Genomic DNA, 21,151 nt, shown 5'->3' with positions numbered 1-21,151 from the left:
CCAAACTGTGAAGCACTTCCAGTATCATTTAATTCTTTCAAGATAAAATCAATTGCCATGTTAAACAGTAGAGGAGACAACAGCGACCCTTGGGCAACTCCTGTACGAATTTGTATTTCTTTAGTATGAGTTGTGGCATCTATTTCAATATTGATTGAATTATTTTTTTACAAGAGACAGAATCAGAGATTTTAGCTGCTGAGGAGCTGAAGTCCTATAGAATCGAAAGCTTTCGACACATCTAAGACTGTGATACAACAATTTCCCTTCTCTTTCTTTGATTTTTGTGGACAACTGTTTACTAGTGAAGAATTTATAAATGTCCCTGGTACTGTCACAAAGCCTCGTTGATAAGTGGATATTTCGATAAAAGGCCTGAGCTTTCTTTCAAGTGTTCTTTCTATAATTCGCCTGATTATTGAATAGATAGTTATGGGCCGCCATTTGGTAATTATCTTTGGATCACTGGATTTAAATATTAAAATAGAAGTAGAAATCGACTCGTCACATTCAGAATGGGACCCATATAATGATTCTGTCAACAATAAAAGTCCGAATAGAAACGACGAATGTGACTTGTTGTATTTTATAATGGTTTTAGTGTGGAATTTTTTTGTACCTGCCATATAAGACGACCTCCAGTTTTGTGAGTATTTTTTAATAATTCAACTATCGTTTTATCTGCGGAAATATCTGTTGTTTGTAAACAGTCAACCAATAGGAGCAAATGAATACAGACAATGCTATTATAGCATACTTATGGCATGTTGGGATATTAATAATATTAAGTTAAAAGTAAACGAAACATTAAATAAATTAACTTGACTATATTAAAGAAATAAGTTTATAATTATATTATTAATAGAGGAAAAAAAAGAAAACATTAGTAATATCTTTTATCATGGTTGAATTAAAACTTTTGAATGCCCAGTTATAAAGTTTCAAGATAAAGATTATCAGTATCAGTTGTAGGCATACTGATCATGAAATATTTCTGGGGTACTGTTAAAGAGAAATTTGAAGCATTACAGTACCAAATCAGTGGGATAAAACATATTTTATTTTATGATTGATCAGTTGAGTATTACGGTATATTAGGAATCCATTCGGATCTTATGTTTTGCTATTTCTATTTTGTTTTTCACATATGGAGCAGTATTTTGATGTAATTCATCAAATAATATTGACATTGTTTCAAATTTAAAAAAAATAAAGTTATTATAATAAAATTATAATGAAAGTTCATACAGCTATTAGTTGTAAACAAAGAGTGCCTAATTTACAACCTTTTTTGCTATGTGGCACTTACTACCTGAAGCTGTGTTGAACGTTTCCTTTACATGCCTTGTTCTTTGTATGCTGGCTAAGATCAAGGCCTGAGATGACAATACAGATCACAAGACAAATTAGACTATAAAAGAGAATTAAGTCTTCTGCTGGCAGTACAAGTGAGAATACCTATTGTGTGATTGGAATGGACATTTCTTGGTTTACTATATGACAGTGAGTGGTTATTTACAATTTTACTATCCGACAAGTGCAAAGAAGGTTTGCAGAAGATATTTTCCAGGTTTCAAAGTTCATAATCGTCAAACAATGCACAATCTTGCTAGAAAATTGAGAGAGACTGGAAGTGTACAAGACAAAAAGGGTAGAATGTAGTTACATGTTTTGACCCAGGAATTGATGATGATATAACACTTCGTGCAGAAAGTTTTTTAAATAAAGTTAGGCGTTAGGTATTTTATTTTTTATTCAATTCAGGGATGCAAAATTGTGCAACAACAAGCCGGAACACGTAACTCATCCCTTCCTTTCAACCCTCCCATCTTTGAACACGGTAGGGGGAGAAGAGAGATGTATTCAGTGTGCTTACAAAACGTCACAGATACGTCATTGAAGGCCAAGGATTGTGGACAGGGGAACAAACTCTTTCTCCATGCTTCCACCCCTCTTTCCCAGTTCTGCATTCCTGATTTAATGTATTAACAATTAGTGGTAATGATGAGTGATTGTCCAAGAGACCCTTTTGAAGGCTGCAAAATGGAATCTGGTAGGCAATAAAAAGCCACTTAACTGTAAGGTTATAAAACTGGCACCATTTTATGATTTGATTGCATACCATTAATTGTAAGCAAAGAATATAATGATACAACTTCCTTGATTCAAGTATTTCGCAAACTTAAACAGAGTGTTACAAAAGTAATGGTCAATAATTTATTGATGAAAAGTACAAACTGAAAGAAACAAGAAAGCTTCAATAAACATTGATCTGCAAGTTAACAGTTCATTCGATATTCTCTTAGGCAGAGGAAGGCCTGTACCGTGGCCTCCTAGGTCACCAGATTTAAATTCGATTACATTTCTGTGTTTGGGGTTTACACTTCAGAGGTCAACACATGTCGAGAATTGCGGTTTCGGATTGAACATACCATTTGGCAAATAAGGAATGATCCAGGACTGCCCAAGAGGATTCGCAGCCAAGTTTGCCAGATGTCCTGGATTTTCCAGGATTGTTCTGAATTTTAATGGTGTGTTCTTTGTCCTGGATCGAGTTACATTTGTCCGAGAATGTCAAAAAGATTGGGAAAAAACAATTCTTTGCTCATTTCTGTAAAATTATCTTTAAAATTCCTTAGACCGACTCACTTTTTTCAAAACCTTGTCCAACCTATGTTCAATGTCACCTTCAACACTGTTTGGCTCCTTCTATTGGTTGTATTGAAATAAGAACAGTAATAGTACTATAGTATGTATTGGGTATTATACAATCTTTACTCTCTTTGGAAGTTGATTTAAGTAGGCCTACTATTCATAGAATTTAAATACTGTATCATGCATTTTTTTCTGTATAAATCAGGCTATAATATGACATTATTTTTCCAGACTTTATCAGTAATTCAAAGGAAATCTTATAATCTGGCAAAAATCCAACAAAATTAAAAGGTTAGGCCCTATACAATTGTTGAAATACATAACACAAATGAAATCAGTTGTATTACCGGTACCGGTACATATTCAAATGTGTAGTCACCTATCCTGGATTCCTGATGAGAGAATCTCTACAGAGAAAAGCAAAATGTTGCATTATGCATGCATGGACAGCATTTTGTACACCTGCTCTAGGTAGAATTCAGTTAGGGATGCCTGCACGACTGCTCTTAGTCAGAGAGGAATCTCAAGAGAAAATGTGCATTATCTCGATAACAGTTAATCTGCGGACCAATGTGTATTGGAGTTTTTTTTTTTTTTTTTTGCTTTGGTTGGTTTGTACTTTTCATCTATAAATTATTGACCATCTCTTTTCAAACATACTGTATAAAATCTTCAAGCTCATTAAGCTATTCAATTTCATATCAGTGCAGTGAAATACAAAGCCAAATTGGAAATATAAGACATAAACTAAATGCTGTACCAAAATATGTTTTTCCTTTTGCAACTTCTCTTTCTTCTCTGTATTAATTTCTTTCATTATTGCGAGCTTCTGTTTCAAGAATTCCAATTCTGCTTCCTTTCGATGAATCTCTTCATTTTTCTTCTTTCTTGCAGTTCTTAATGCAGCAATGATGGCTTCTTTTCCCTGTTCTGTAATACAGTATGTATTATAACTCGTGCAGATTTAATTCAGACATAGGTTAAAATGACAACACACATATCTACCATTTAAGTGGAAAATTGCTTAAGAGGAAGCTTTTTAACAAGTTTTGATATGATACTCACTTAGACTTGCCAACTTTCGTAAGTAAAAATTAGGGACACAAATGTTACTGAAAATTTTATTGCACTAATTATTTCCGCCTGTTAATAGAACCACCTCGATTCCTATGTAAAAAAAGGATACCAAAATGACCACAAAACAAGTTGAAAAGCAATACAAATTCCTTATAAAAGAAATGTTAAATGTAATGAAACTAGGAACCCATCATATTGATGTACTGGTAATTACTAACCTAACTTAATGTAACCTGAACTAACTTAACCTACGTAGGCCTACACAAAAGATTTCAGCCACTCTCCTCGGAAAACACAGAGACCTTTATATGATTTATCACAGAGCTATCAGATCTTATCACACGTGAGGGCTTGCGGTATTTTACAAGTTCTTGTTGTCCTTGTTGATATCTATATCTATCGTAGAAGTGGTCATATAAATTTTCTTTTTTTTTTTTTTTCACTTTTCCGCAGAAAACAATGAATGACGCATCAAATGGAACAAAGTGGACATAATACTGAATGGCGCCAAACTAAAGTCAAAGTGCATAAGATGAGCACAAAGAATAGATGATTCATAAAGTATTGTGATCAAACCTGCTGTAACTTTAAGTATGATCATTGGACCCGTCACTCTGTTGTTGTTGTTGTGGATTTATTTAGAGACATCTGCCCAACTGTGACGTCAGGATATTAGCGTCTTCGTTAACAGTACATTAAGAGAAAAGGTATGAGTCAGAAAACAGCAGAGTATTAGAAGATCCAGAGTTTCATTTTACATCTCATTATAATGACGTTGTAACTCTTTACATATCACAAATTGTTGGTCAATTGAGGGGATATCCCATGAACCATAATATCCTTTTATAATAAAAATCCTCTTCAAAAAATTATCTACAGATACTTTGTATGTAGGACAATCAAGTATGACATGGTTAATCATTCCCACTTCACTGCAGAGACATCTAGGCGAGTCTTGAAGTTTCAATCTGAATAAATACAAAGGTGTAAGGGCCACATTAAATTCCGTTTTATAGAATATAGAAATTTCTTTTGCGTTGCAGGACATTTTGTAAACCATATTGGTGCCATATTTAAGTTTTGTCGTATAATATATTTAAAGTTAGCAAGGACAAAATCTTCTATAGAAATTATGTCATCCCTATTTTCTGGTATCTCTACTGCCTCTTTCGCCAATTTATCTACAGCTTCATTTCCTGGAATATCCGTGAGGCTAGGAATCCATATCAGGATGAATATTATGAGATTTAGAATATAAATCATATATTAATTGCTTGCATCGCACTATCAATTCAGGCATTCTCATTTGCAACGTAGTAGATGCTATCTTCTGAAGGGCACTGCGGGAGTCCACAAAGATGAAAATGTCAGAACATACTCCAAGACGAATGGATTGTAAAACTCGTAACACCGCCACAACTTTGTGTGGTGTAAGTGGAATCTTCCTGATATACTTTATAAAAGCTGCTGCTGTCCCAGCATTAGTTTTTGAGCTGTCCGTAAAGATGATATTAGGTTGTTCATGAGTCCTGTAGATTTCTGTCACATTTTCCTGATATAGTAAGTGAGGTTTATGGGCCTTGAAAAAAAAGTGTTAGTGTTAACCTCATGCATAAGTGCCTCATACTTGGTACAGTAAATGGGATAACGAGGTAAGTTAGCCACTAACAAGTATTTGGAGAAAATGGATAGAGACAGAGGTGGATTATAGTTGGTTCGTCCAGCAATACTATCTGCCAATCGAGTTAAGAGTTGTAATTAAGGGAATAGGTACTCGTCAGCATTCTGGAAAATATAGTTCAGTGGTCGTCAGCATTCACTGAAATGGGTAAATGATAAGCGGAGCAACATGTTGTCATAGTGCAGTGTCTTCTCAGCTAGCCCCTGTGCTGATGACCACTGATATAGTTCATCAAACATTGCCCTGCGATTTCTTATTTACTATCAAAGTGAAGAAGTTTAAGTTCTTGGAATATTTTCAAGTTGTGTGGTTTATCTCCTATTCCCAGTATATGCTTACAGATATTATATATCTTGAAGGATAATTTTTTCTGCATAGATTTCAACGGAGTAGGTAGGGTCCATAATCGTTTGTATAAGCTGCTTGTATAGTAAGTATAAGGCTTTGGAATGTTGACCCCATGATCTTCCTGCAGTCAGTTTTTGAAGTAAATACGAATAATGTGCTTTGATGAAGATTGTATTCATTTCAGCTCTTGACAGATTGCTGTTGCCAGTTAACAGGTGGCGACATTTCTCTAAATTTATCGGTAATTTCAGAGACTGTAGTTCTTGATAAAGACGTTGTATATCCTGTATATGGTTATCCAGAATCAATTTACAGTCCTTTGTTTTCGAAGAATACTTCGTATAAACTACTATGTCATCAGCAAATAACAGAATCCGAGTATTCAGGTAAGGTAACATGCTTAATGATGCAATGTACATATTGAATAAAATAGGACTGATCGACAACCTTGGGGTAAGCCCCTTCTTGTGTAATGGACATTACTATTGCCTAATCGAGGATGTAGTTGAATTTGTGTTTGAGGTTATATATAATGTTAACAAAGTTTGTGGGGATATCCAACCAGGGGCAGATGCAAGGGAGGGGATTAAGGGGATATATCCCCTCCCGAAATTTTGAGAAAAATACGAAACATGAAACAAAAATAATATTAATTTTAATTCGTGAATGTACAGAGGAATCTGAGAGTTTTCCACGTAAATTCTCTTTGCTAAAATGTTAAATTCCAAGAACTGCAGGAAGACAAACACAGCGTTCTTACTTCAAGACAGAGAGTCATGAAGAGTGTTTTATGCTTTTAATTTTCCTTCTCTTCTTAGACTATTTCATTAGACAGCTCAAGGACAGGTTTTTAAATCATAAGAGAATCCTAAAGTCCATACAAACTTTGCTGTCTGAAAACAGTGTGAGCATCAGATGAAGATTTAGAAACTGCTGTTCAGGCTGTAGTAAATCAGTGGCCCAATGATGTTGATGCATCACCAGAATCTTTCTTCAATGAATTGAAGATGTGGAGAAGAAATTTCCTTGATCAGAAAAATCTTCACCTAATACCTACTGATTTTATATCATCTTTGAACAGGTGCAATGAAATTATTTTTCCCTGCAATCGCAAGGAGCTGAAACTTTTCTGCAAGTTGTCGTTCTCAACATTGCGGTATTTGAAGACTTACTTGAGGAGCACGATGGGAGCAGACAGATTAAATGGATGGGCTTGATGTATATACATAACAATGTAGAAGTAAAAGCTCATGAAGTACTGGATGAAATGTCTAAGAAGCCTCGTCGCCTTCTTCTGTAAATGTCATTGTCATTGTTTTTGTATTGCAGTCATTGTAAATGTTAAAATTAAAAAATTATGGTTTATTTAACAACACTCGCAATTGCCGAGGTTATATCAGTGTCACCAGTGTGCCGGAATTTTTTCCCTCAGGACTTCTTTTACATGCCAGTAAATCGACTGATATGAGGCCTGTCATTATTTAAACACACTTAAATGCCATCGAGCTGGGTTGGGGTAGAATCCGCAACTTCGAGCACAGAAGGCTATACCGACTACGCTACTCAGGCCAACTTGTAAATGTTTGTGACTCGGAAACAAATTGTGAGTATATAAACTTATTTCTCATTACTCCATTTTTACTGTCTCCTCAAATCCCTCCCTGAAAAAAAATCCTGCGTCCGCCCCTGTATCCAACTGCTGTAGTTTAGTCATTAGTATAGCCATGTTCACACAATCATATGCTTGAGTTAAGTCAAGAAATAAGGCCGATATATTCCGTTTTTGTAACCTAGCTATATGCCCTTCGATTATGAGAATTAAGATATTAGTGGTGCAATTTACTCCTCTACGGAAGTCATTTTGATGCTTAGGCCATAAACCATTCCTCTCCAGGAAGAAGATTAATCTGTCTGCTAGAATTTTCTCAAATACTTTCCTTAAACCATTGCTAAGCACTATTGGTCTGTAGTCTTGTGTGTGTAAGCCCTACTTTCCAGGTTTAAGAATGGGTACTATATAAAACTTGTTCCATTGGCTAGGTATTAGTGTCCTCCTAAGAATGTGGGAATAACACCGTGCTAATGCTTGGAGGTGAAAATTCGGTAAATGAAGAATCATGGTGTAAAAAATATCATCAGGTCCAGATGACTTTCTATTGCATTTTTGAAGAACATTTATAATTTCGGCCAATTTTACTGGTGTTAGCAATCCATGTGGTTCTTGTGACACCTCAAATAATAATGGTTGACCAGGAATATCCTCTGGAGCTAATGGCTTTATAAAGTTATCCTGAAGATGAATATCATAAATCAGTGGTGAAGTATTAGGTGACTGAGAAAACGGAAATCATCTAATCGATTGCCAGATCTTATGTGATGGGGTATGGAACGAGATTTGCGACATATAATCCTTCCAACTCTCTCTTTTACATCTTTTCACTAAGTACTGAATCTTGGCGTCCTGGTGTTTCAGGTTTAAATAATTCATTTGGGTAGGTTCTATACAACAAATTCTGATTAATAATCGTCTTCTAGCAATTTCAGCATTCCATCATTTAGATTGTAACTTTTTCTTCTTAACTAAGATATAACGCAGAGGATGATACACATCTAAATAGCCTATAATACATCTTGTAAATCTTCGATTTGAGATGGAGATGTTGTCTTCGCCATAACAGAGTTGAAATTGTCCCAGTTTATTTCGCCTGATATGTGATCGTACTTGACGGGAAATAAACTGCTGCAGAGCAGTGATCATAATTGATATTGGGTAGTGATCGCTGCCACATGTGCCATTCATTGTTGGTATCCCATTGAAGAAACGGCGCAGAAAAAATTAGATGCCAAGGTTAAATCAGGTGACACATTCCTTTGTTCAGAATATCCAAGTCTTGTGGGTCTTTCATTGTTAAGTATGGTAATATCCGCATCCTTTATTGCTTGCAGAAAACGAAACAGCTGTGAATTATGTTTTAAAAACTCAGGGTTGACTCCTAAATTGAAGTCCCCACAAATTAAGTAGTTATGGTGAGGGTTTAGGACAAAGAGGTTGCGTCAAAAAGTGTAAGTAATGAAGTTTGTAGGAGTATTATAAATCAATATAATATGAATATTCTGTACCTCAATTTCGACTGCTTGAAAGGTATAATCATAACTATGTACTAAGCGAAAGTGCTTTATTGTAAAAGATGGGTCAATCGACATCATAATTCCCCCACCTTTGTCAGGACGATCTTGTCGAAGAATGTTAAATTGGTTAAATTAAAATTTTTACGAGGACTTTAGCCATGTTTCGCATATGCAGATGATGTCACATTGATGTCAAATGTTTTAGTTCACTTCGTTTATGATATATATTTTTAGCATTCCATTGCAATATTCGAATGTTTCTCATTCGAAGAGGAAGTTGAAGTTTGTATAATTTGCAGCAAAGCAGACTGGTTTTGAGGTGGGAGGCACTTCACCAAGCTGTTGAGGGTAGCTAAAGATTTTCTTAAAATAGTAGTGTCCATCATTTTGGCTGAAGGAAGGGTTTGTGATTTGTAACTTTGTTGGGACTGTGTAGGCTGGTACTGTAGTGGGAGTCCTAAGAATACTGGATACATGTTTTCTTTGGTTGGGGATGAGTAAGTGCTGATATGACTTATGTAAGTCAGCTTTAGCTGTAACTACTTCCTTCTTGGTTTTTGATTTTGGTACTGGTTGAGTATCTACCTCTGTGCTTCGCTTATGTGATCCCTGTTGGTTCAAGGGTGCAATTTCCTTAGGTTGTGTTGACATGGATGGTTGCTTAGCCAAAATAGGTGTTTTGGCTGACAGATGACTTAGAGCAGGGAAAGGATCTTCCGAAGATTCCATACTCGCCTGTAGTTGTTGAGTAATCTCAACAAAAGTTTTTCTTCCCTTCAGTATAGCTATTGCATCCTATCTGGAGATACGACATTCTTCTATCTTCTGTAAAATTGTTAATTCAGTTTTATAAGCAGGATATTACTAAAAGTAGCTTTGTGCGGTAAATTACAATTAGCACACTTTAGTTTGTCTGATTTACATTCAGTAACCTTACGTTTTTCTGAGCAATTCAGACATTGCATATTATTATGACAAAATTTGAAAGAATGACCGAATTTTTGGCAGTTTCTGCATTGTAGCACATTAGCTTTGTATTTCTGAACCTTACAGTATAGTTTAATATTCTGAGGTAACATTTGGGACCTAAACGTAATTAGCACTGTCGTGGTCGGTGTCCATTTTGACTCTCTCTCTTCAGTTGTAATTTTTTTGTTGAATCTGTAAACCTTCGTAATGTACAAAAACTTGCCCAAACATGTTCAAACATTTTTAACAAGAGCCAGAACAGGTCACATTGTCACACAATCGTACCTACATCGATTTCACCTTTCTGATACTCTACTTGTCTGTGGTGTAATAATCATGATGAAGATCTGGAACACATTCTTCTATACTGTCCATCCATAAACCACAAAAGAAGTAAATTAAAATCATCAGTACCAGTTGCAGAAGACACAGCCCTGCAGTATATATTCACTACACCCCAACTCTGGCTACTAGCAACAGACATTTATAATAAACACCGATCAAAATACCCCTCACTTCTCATGAAAAAACTATCGTGGACTTTAGCAAACAGCTGGATACATTAAGAAGATTGATTGATAACCTTCTGAACAATTAGGCCTACCTAAAAGTAAGATTTCATCTGTAGATACATCCTGATCAATAGGCTATTGTGAATCATACCTTTAGTGTAAATAAAGCTCGATGGAATAAAAGATTTACACTTATGTTTGGTATCAAATCAGATAACAGAAAACTGTTAGCATGGACGTAGTTATTAAAGTGAATTTCAAACTTATTCTTCCCTGTTGGTTTAACAATATGATTATTACGAGTATTTGATTCGAAGAGAATTTTCCCAAGTTTAAGTGGATGCATGTTGCTTATGTGACTATCATTTAACTGTAATATGACGAAAAACGGGCCCGAATCTTTGACTATATCTTGACTAGGCTTGATATCTTGGTTATGTTCTTGTGTTATTTGTGATACTGAATCCATATTGCATTCCATATCATATGTACTGACCGGAGTTATGTTGTCCCCTTCAAACGTGATCGGTGTAATTTGTGAGCGTCCATTGTCCATATAGCTATGTGTTGATATTAGTCAAATATTTCCCAACGGATCAAAGCCTAGATCATATATGATCTAGGATCAAAGATCCGCAGGTAAGTCACGCAAGGATTGTAACAAAGTGAAAATATGTTTGGCCAAGATACAAAAAAATAAATCAAACGAATAAACTGGATTATGTATTTACACTGACTCCGAAACACACAGGAGAAATATAGTAAACTAATTTGGTGATACTCAACCAGCTGCTGACTCCACCTTATTGCATACGACCAGTTAGTTGACACCCACAGAATGAGTCACTCTGTTGACACATGAACGAGAATTAAATTTCTGCCTTGAACATGTGTACTAGAGTCATTTCTCCATTCGTCACATATTGGAAGCATGTCTGTATGAGACTGTTGGAAATACCTTCCAATCCAGACTAAATCCAACAATATGATACAGGCAGGAACGAAAATTAGCTGTATGTGTCTAATATGCCATGAAATTGGGACATTTTGATGCGTGTGCAAATTATGTTAGGATGCAATGGTCGAAACTGGGACTGTCCCGGAAAATAGACAGTTGGCAAGCATATATTCACTTCTAAAAATGTTGAACTAATCTCAAGTAGGTATCTAATAATGCTCTTCCAATATTGTAGATAATTCAACAATTCATTTTCGTATGTGAACACCAGGTAGATTGCGAAGTCCACATACAGGTAATTTTATTTTATAAAAGAAAATAGTAGGTGAGATTTCATAACAAACAAACAGTTAAAAATGGTATGGACTTGTGTCAAGGATGGCAGAGTAGACATTGTTACAGAAAAATCCTGAAATCGGTTCCACCTCGCAGAAAAGGAAGAGGACACCTAAGATTACATGGAAGAATGGAATTTTCACAGTATGCAGAAGAAAGAACTGGAAGAAGGAAATGGAATGACAGGGAAAGTTGGAGAAACTCCAGAGAACTTTAACTGGGCACAGGAAGACATTGTTAACATTATGAAACCTGCTGAATAAATAAATACATTACTATCAAATTTGACTTCAATTATTACCATTACTTTCATTCCCTGAAGTATTATTAAATCAGGGTGTATTTTGATCTATGAATAATGACATTTGAATGTTGCTTCGAACACAGTGATTTTTCAACATTAAATTAATGAATTCAAATTTAGGTAACTTTGGCCAGGCCACCTTACCACAATAGAGGTCCAGGACAAATATATTACCAACATTTTTAAATTACATTTTCAATGTTTTCGTATTATTGACATATTGTCAGCCTCTTTACACTCTAACGGGAAAGTTACATTCCCAAGACCTCTATTTTGGGAAGATGGTGGCTTGGCTAATGCTTACTACACAATTACCCGAAATTACTTAAGAAAACGTTCATCTGAGTTGTCATTCTTCTCTCGCCATGCTTCAACATGCAGCTAGCTAGCTCACTTACCCTCACCATAAGGTTCTTACTATATGCTACAGTACTTGCAAGCATTTGGTTTCACGATACGATGAATGACCTACACTATCCTTAATTCGTGGCTTCTACTGACGTATAGGCATAGGCAGAGTTAAAGCGGGGCATGGGAGGGTTCAGCCCCCCCAAACTTGTCTCAACTCCTTTTTTTTCTATTAATGTTAGAAAATATTGAATTCAAAAGACCTTTTTTGCTTTTGTTTATGATTAAGTTTCTGTGCTTAAATTAACGAATTAATGTCTTCAGATCATGTGTCTGGACATATTGTCAGCCTCTTTACACTCTAACGGGAAAGTTACATTCCCAAGACCTCTATTTTGGGAAGATGGTGGCTTGGCTAATGCTTACTACACAATTACCCAAAATTACTTAAGAAAACGTTCATCTGAGTTGTCATTCTTCTCTCGCCATGCTTCAACACGCAGCTAGCTAGCTCACTTACCCTCACCATAAGGTTCTTACTATATGCTACAGTACTTGCAAGCATTTGGTTTCACGATACGATGAATGACCTACACTATCCTTAATTCGTGGCTTCTACTGACGTATAGGCATAGGCAGAGTTAAAGCGGGGCATGGGAGGGTTCAGCCCCCCCAAACTTGTCTCAACTCCTTTTTTTTCTATTAATGTTAGAAAATATTGAATTCAAAAGACCTTTTTTGCTTTTGTTTATGATTAAGTTTCTGTGCTTAAATTAACGAATTAATGTCTTCAGATCATGTGTCTGGACTATAATATTTATTTTAAATTTCTGAATGTATAAGAATTTCTATACTGTACCTCATTTGAGAAATGGAAGTATTACAATGTTTCTTTTGTAACAGCCTGTACTAATGTGTTAGAAGTCTACAGGTGTTCAGGCCGCCATTTGGAGAAATATTAATAACATACTGCACAACAATGCAGAAAAAAGAAAAGTGTAAACTTAAAGACGAGATTAAATAAAATAAGGTTTACATTTAATATTATTGAAAAATATTGGAGTGTAAGAGGTCAAATGACTTTACTGTCAAATCCCTTACTTACTTACTGGCTTTTAAGCAACTCAGAGGTTCATTGCCGCCCTCACATAAGCCTGCCATAGGTCCCTATCCTGAGGAAGATCAATCTAGTCTCTATCATCATAGCCCACCGCCCTCAAATCCATTTTAATATCATCTTCCCATCTACGTCTCAGCCTCGCCAAAGGTCTTTTACCCTCTGGCCTCCCAACTAACACTCTATATGCATTTCTGGATTCGCCCATATGTGCTACATGCCCTGCCCATCTCAAACATCTGGATTTAATGTTCCTAATTATGTCAGGTGAAGAATACAATGCGTGCAGTTCTGTGTTGTCTAACTTCCTCCATTCTCCTGTAACTTCATCCCTCTTAGCCCCAAATATTTTCCTAAGAACCTTATTCTCAAACACCCTTAACCTATGTTCCTCTCTCAAAGTGAGAGTCCAAGTTTCACAACCATAAAGAACAACCGGTAATATAACTGTTTTATAAAGTCTACCTTTCAGATTTTTTGACAACAGATTGGATGATAAAAGCTTCTCAACCGAATAATAACAGGCATTTCCCATATTTATTCTGTGTTTAATTTCCTCCCGAGTACAGTATCATTTACATTTTGCTGGCTAAATGTTATAAGGGTGTATGTAGTAATATTTCTGATATAGACATAGAACTTTGTAATATTGAGCCAGCAATTTGTTGCTGTTGCTCCCAGGTATTTGAACTTTTCCACCTTCTCCAAGGACAAATTTCCAATTTTTATATTTCCATTTCGTACAATATTCTCGTCACGAGACATAATCATATAGGCCTACTTTGTCTTTTCGGGATTTACTTTCAAGCCTATCTCTTTACTTGCTTCAAGTAAAATTCCCCTGTGTTCCCTAATCGTTTGTGAATTTTCTCCTAACATATTCACGTCATCCGCTGGCATTAAAAAACAACAACAACATTTCATATTATGATATCTTCAGGAAAGTAAGCTTCATATAAAAAAGTTTCTGTTAGTACTGTTATGTAGTTTTATTGATGTATGCATGTGTTTCTGTACGAGAGACAACAAGAGGGAGATTGTTTCAAGTTATACCCTATTTTAATTTGTAGTAGACCTACAGTTCATGCCCTATACAACTCTGTCCGAAACATTGCGGATATGGATGTAACTGTTAGAAACATGCCCCCGAAAATACCTCTATTAAATGATCATATTCCGATACTCTGTACTATGGTTAAGCTATAACGGAGGAGAGGAAGTAAATGATGTCACCCATAACCCTGTTATATGGGGATTTTATGGTTTTGCTTTGCCCCCGCCCCAAGGAAATGGTTCTCTCTCCGCCTATGGGTATAGGTTCCCACCATATAGAAATACCTACTGTTGTTCGTGTTTTTAAATTTCATACAGTTAAGTTCCAATATAAGGAAATATAAAATATCTTTAAAAACGAGTGTATTAGCATATTATGCATAGTAGAACCTAAATAATAACCCTACCATCCATTGTTCTTGAAATTGTTTTATTCATGGAGGTTATCTTTTTTTAATATCCCCAGTTTAGAATAAATGTCAATTATGTATGTAATGAATATGCATAGGCCTATATATTTTGATTAATAAAGAATAAAATAAAACTATAATTGTATTTATACCTTTTAATGTTCCAGACATTCTTTTTTACGATATTTTACGTACCGGTGGGATAAAACATACGCGAATGTTTCGTTATTTTTTTTATTATTATGCATGGCCTTCTCTATCTGAATTATTACAAAATGCATCGATGACAAAATGAGACAGGCACGAAGATAGGCTAATTACGCTATATTACGATTTGTTATGATTTATTCTCAGGCTTTTAATCTACTACAAGTCAATTGTAGCTTACAAAATATTGGTAGCATATACCTCATCAATACCGTATAAAAAACATATTAAAACTTTGTCGGAATTAAATTGACAAATATAAAAAACCGGTACACAAAACTCGGAGAACAATTTATTATATGCTACAATACTTTCTCCATAAGATTTAATTACTGTAGGCCTAATCATGAATTGAAATTTATTTCAAACAGGTCTTCTAACGATATACCGTATTTTATTAATTATAAAATATGGTTATTAATGTTTTATATTCTTCGATTTCGGTTGCTCTTTAATCTTTCTTGCATGGAAACATTTATGAGCACTTGCAGAGCCATCTACTCGCCCAATATTCGTGTATGTATCAATACTGCACGATATTAAAAATGAAAATGAAGAACATGCTATTGGATTCATCGATTTGGTACACTGTAATCAGTTAATGGTGTAAAAAAAATTGCAGTGCCAAATTATATAGGCTCTAATGCTCGAAGGTTGCAGAGTTATTGGTAGAGAAAGTTGCAGTGTACCGGTACCACCCATTTCATTTATAAACTTCGCACTTACGACGCGTATTATTTTCTGTAGTAGCTCATAGGTTAAACACTAGGCTAGTAGTCTAATGAAAAGAGCCACATTTCGAAGCTCATTTATTACCCAATACCCAGTACTCTATTTGGGCCGAAACTGTTAAAATTTTAGTTGGACTATCGTTACTGTTGAATTGAATTTAACGGAGGGGGGGCACTATGGTCCAGTACTGCGACTTGTTAAGATCTATTGCGCTGACCCTCTGGTGACGCATTCCCAAACCCACACTGGCTGACCACACTAAGGTTCTCTGTGTGCCTAGGTTTTGAACAGGCAACCCCACTCGTCCCTAGGCCAGCACCCTCAAGTGCGAACTTGTCCGCCACAAGTGTTACTATGTATTTTTTCAATGAAAAAATTCCCGACCTGACCGGGAATCGAGCCTGCGTGACAATCTGAAGGTCTGACCATTCAACCACCGCAGAGACTGGTATGGTTAAAAATTAATATGACTTCACCATTCTGGTATAAATAACCTTTTAATTCTAGCTAAATATTTATCAGTAAAATGACTGTTTTTTATCGAATTCAGTATTCGGGCAAACTTCAATTTATATGATAGACTTCTGTTAAACAGAAGCACACTATGTTAGAGAAAAAGCCAGAGTGAGATATCAGTAGTCCATCTTTTTTACTATATGCAGTCCCTCCAGTGCTATGCACTCTTTTGTATAAAAGGTGCGTAATCGTGTAGATTTGCACAACTGATGTCATCAGTTTCTTAGACGAGAACAATCTTTACCACACTGTTAAACATTATCATGTTGTAGCTCTTATGAGGGACAATCAATCGCGCTGTAATTTTTAGGATTCACAGACAACTGTCTAAGGAAAGCATTAAAAAATTCGAAATCAGTATTTTTTTTGGGAAAGTAAGAAAAAAATACTAACTTCGAAGTGATCTGTTCAAAATAAACATTTACACCCTCAAAAGTTGATAAACGACAAACTTTTTTATTTTTCACTTTAGATTGGGGGGTCAAAGTAAGAGAAATGTTTAGAAAGAATGGAAATTACTTTTAAAAGTGGCTGCTGCTCAAAATTTTCCTGCTTTCTCAGTTATGGCGAGTTAAATAAAGGAGCATTTTTTGCTTAGAGGAGGACTGAAGGCTCAATTTTTGTCTAAAACAGAAAGGACAGTTGCTTCTTATAGAAATCTTGTAGATGTGTATGAGTGGAAAAGACAAGCACTTAACGCTGCCAGATAAAATCAAATAAATTATTACTATCATTATTATTATAATATTGCATTCTTATTATTATTATATTGTATTCTTCACCCTTCACCTGACATAATTACGAACATTAAATTCAGACGGTTGAGATGGGAGGGGCATGTAGCATGTATGGGCAAATCCAGAAATGCATATTGTGTGTTAGTTGGGAGGCCAGCGGGAAAAAGACCTTTGGGGAGGCCGAGACGTAGATGGGAAGATAATATTAAAATGGATTTGAGGGAGGTGGGATATGATGGTAGAGACTGGATTAATCTTGCTCAGGATAGGGATTATATGAGGGCTTATGTGAGTGCGGCAATGAACCTCCGGGTTCCTTAAAAGCCAGTAAGTAAGTAAGTATTATTATTATTATTATTATTATTATTATTATTACTACTTTTGTATTTGTATTAATAGTAGACCTGGTTGAGTGGAAGAGAAGGCCACAAGCACTTAACGCTGCCAGATGAAATCAAATAACTCATCATTATCATCATCATGAACATCCAAGAGTAAATCTCCAAATAAAATGTTTCAGTGTATATAAATCCTCATATTAATAAATACCAGTATACTTTTACCTTCAATCTGAGTCCAAGACCCAGAAAAGTCTTAAAACGTGTCCAGAAAATTTAAAAAATAAAGTAGGCGATAGCAATGTCATATCTTGATTGGTTTGGAATGAAATGGCTCTTCTGCAAATTATAAGTCTCCATGTATCAATCAAATTCCAGCAGAATTAATACAAGAGGGTGGAAGCGCATTATCTAACGAAATTTATAAGCTTGTACTTGCTATTTGGGAAAAGGAAATTGTACCAGAACAATGGAAGGAGTCCATTATCGTACCTCTCTTTAAGAAGGGGGACAAGATTAACTGTAGTAACTTTCGAGGAATATCACTTTTGTTGACGTCGTACAAAATTTTGTCCAATATTCTTTTGAGAAGATTAACTCCATATGTAGATGAAATTATTGGGGATCATCAATGTGGTTTTAGGCGTAATAGATCAACTATTGATCAGATATTTTGTATTCGACAGATAATGGAGAAAAAATGGGAGTATAAGGGTACAGTGCATCAGTTATTCATAGATTTCAAAAAGGCATATGACTCGGTTAAGAGAGAAGTTTTATATGATATTCTTATTGAATTTGGTATTCCCAAGAAACTAGTTCGATTAATTAAAATGTGTCTCAGTGAAATGTACAGCAGAGTTTTTATAGGTCAGTTTCTGTCAGATGCGTTTCCAATTCACTGTGGGCTAAAGCAAGGAGATGCACTATCACCTTTACTTTTTAACTTTGCTCCAGAGTATGCCATTAGGAAAGTCCAGGATAACAGAGAGGGTTTGGAATTGAACGCGTTACATCAGCTGTTTGCCTATGCGGATGACGTGAATATGTTAGGAGAAAATCCACAAACGACTAGGGAAAACACGGGAATTTTACTGGAAGCAAGTAAAGAGATAGGTTTGAAAAGTAAATCCCGAAAAGACAAAGTATATGATTATGTCTCGTGGCCAGAATATTGTACGAAATGGAAATATAAAAATTGGAAATTTATCTTTTGAAGAGGTGAAGAAGTTCAAATATCTGGGAGCAACAGTAACAAATATAAATGATACTCGGGAGGAAATTAAACACAGAATAAATATGGGAAATGCCTGTTATTATTCGGTTGAGAAACTTTTATCATCCAGTCTGCTGTCGAAAAATCTGAAAGTTAGAATTTATAAAACAGTTATATTACCGGTTGTTCTGTATGGTTGTGAAACTTGGACTCTCACTTTGAGAGAGGAACAGAGACTACGGGTGTTTGAGAATAAGATTCTTTGGAAAATATTTGGGGCTAAGAGGGATGAAGTTACAGGAGAATGGAAAAAGTTACACAACACAGAACTGCACGCATTGTATTCTTCACCTGGCATAATTAGGAACATTAAATCCAGACGTTTGAGATGGGCAGGGCCTGTAGCATGTATGGGCAAATCCAGAAATGCATATAGAGTGTTAGTTGGGAGGCCGGAGGGAAAAAGACCTTTAGGGAGGCCGAGACGTAGATGGAAAGATAATATTAAAATGGATTTGAGGGAGGTGGGATATGATGATAGAGAATGGATTAATTTTGCTCAGGATAGGAACCAATGGTGGCTTATGTGAGGGCGGCAATGAACCTCCAGGTTCCTTAAAAGCCAGTAAGTAAGTAAGTAAGTAAGTAAGTAAGTAAGTAAGTAAGTAAGTAAGTAATAATAATAATAATAATAATAATAATAATAATAATAATAATAATAATAATAAAATAGTGACAGTTATACCAATAATAAATTTAAAGATTATGTCATTCTTGTTATTTTTCTGAATGTCATAGTAGTGTTTAATCAGCTTAAGTTAGATGTTATTTATGTAATAGAAATAATTTAATTAAATTTCAAAATTAGCTCCTCTCAGAATCTACTATTCATAAAAAAAAAATTTCAATTCCTGAAGGTTTTCGAGCTAATCGTGAATTTTGAAATTTAATTAAATTATTTCTATTACATAAATAACATCTAACTTACGCTGATTAAACACCATGAATACTAGCTCCTCTCAGAATTCAAAGTATATGATTATGTCTCGTGACGAGAATATTGTACAAAATGGAAATATAAAAATTGGAAATTTATCCTTTGAAGAGGTGGAAAAATTCAAATACCTGGGAGCAACAGTAACAAATATAAATGTTACGAGGGAGGAAATTAAACACAGAATAAATATGGGAAATGCCTGTTATTATTCGGTTGAGAAGCTTTTATCATCCAGTCTACTGTCAAAAAATCTGAAAGGTAGACTTTATAAAACAGTTATATTACCGGTTGTTCTGTATGGTTGTGAAACTTGGACTCTCACTCTGAGAGAGGAACATAGGTTAAGGGTGTTTGAGAATAAGGTTCTTAGGAAAATATTTGGGGCTAAGAGAGATGAAGTTACAGGAGAATGGAGAAAGTTAGACAACACAGAACTGCACGCATTATATTCTTCACCTGACATAATTAGGAACATTAAATCCAGACGTTTGAGATGGGCAGGGCATGTAGCACGTATGGACGAATCCAGAAATGCATATAGAATGTACTGTACTGTACACTATATTACAAGGCTCTTCTCAGAAATTCCTTGTGCACATTGTTTATGTCAACCATCTCGCTTCAGTGAGCTTTGACAAATTACCAACCGTAAATGCTTAAGAACTCTCTCACTCGGAATGCTTATTGTTTGCAGAAATAACCCAACTCTTTTCACTGCCTTTTAGTGCAAGGAATCTAACGGTACATTGACATGCAGTAGCCTTATGTTACTGAATAAACACGAACAGTTTCATTTTCAGTTTGAAGAAGTTTGTTCAAGTGGTGGGCTGTCTTGTGTTCTGTGCTAAAGTGATTGGCTTGTGTTTCTCGATCATCCTGTCACGAACAGTTTCATTTTCAGTTTGAAGAAGTTTCTTCAAGTGGTGGATTATTTTGTGTACTGTTCTAGAGCGATTGGATTGTGTTTTTCGATTGTCCTGTACACACTACGAGGCATGGAATCTTATAATACACAACGAAAACGTAATGTGTTAACTATAGACACAAAATTACAAATCTTAAAGTGTCTAGAAAAAGGAGAAAGTGCGTCTTCCCTGGCACATGAATATAGCATAGGTAAATCCACTATCTATGATATAAAATGAAATAAAGACAGCATTTTGCAATTTGCAGCAAAGCTTGACTCAGAGGATGGTTCGAAGAAAAGAAGAACCATGAAGGATGCAAATGAACAGACCGTTTACATGTGGTTTGTACAAAGGTGTGCAAAAGGAGATCCGATATCAGGTCCATTGTTATACGAAAAGGCATTAGTGCTAAATAAAGTACAGACTGGTTAAAAAATGTCAAATCGCGACATGGAATAAGGGAGTTGCGGATTGAAGAGGAATCTTAGTGATGCCACAGCTGCCAACCAAATGAAACAAAAATTCCAAGATATGGTGAAAAGTGAGGGGTATTTGAGAGATGATATTTATAATGCGGATGAAACGAGATTGAACTGGAAATCA

The 21,151-nt window shown here is 35.4% G+C and overlaps 1 protein-coding gene across 1 annotated transcript in view; it reads right to left on the bottom strand.

Moving 5' to 3' along the window:
- LOC138710325 (coiled-coil domain-containing protein 186-like) overlaps nt 1-15,625 on the bottom strand; it is a 54,948-nt gene extending 39,323 nt beyond the window's left edge. The window contains exons 1-2 of the mRNA XM_069841135.1: nt 15,050-15,625; nt 3,416-3,585 (exon numbers count right to left, since the gene is read on the bottom strand). Coding sequence (XP_069697236.1) covers nt 3,416-3,585; nt 15,050-15,068 — 189 coding nt within the window. The 5' untranslated portion in view covers nt 15,069-15,625. The remainder of the gene's footprint in view (nt 1-3,415; nt 3,586-15,049) is intronic.
- Between the last annotated feature and the right edge of the window lie 5,526 nt (nt 15,626-21,151).

The sequence above is a fragment of the Periplaneta americana genome, chromosome 12 (genome assembly GCF_040183065.1).
Source record: "Periplaneta americana isolate PAMFEO1 chromosome 12, P.americana_PAMFEO1_priV1, whole genome shotgun sequence".
Classification (NCBI taxonomy): Eukaryota; Metazoa; Arthropoda; class Insecta; order Blattodea; family Blattidae; genus Periplaneta; species Periplaneta americana.
This window is presented reverse-complemented; position numbering and strand designations above follow the sequence as displayed.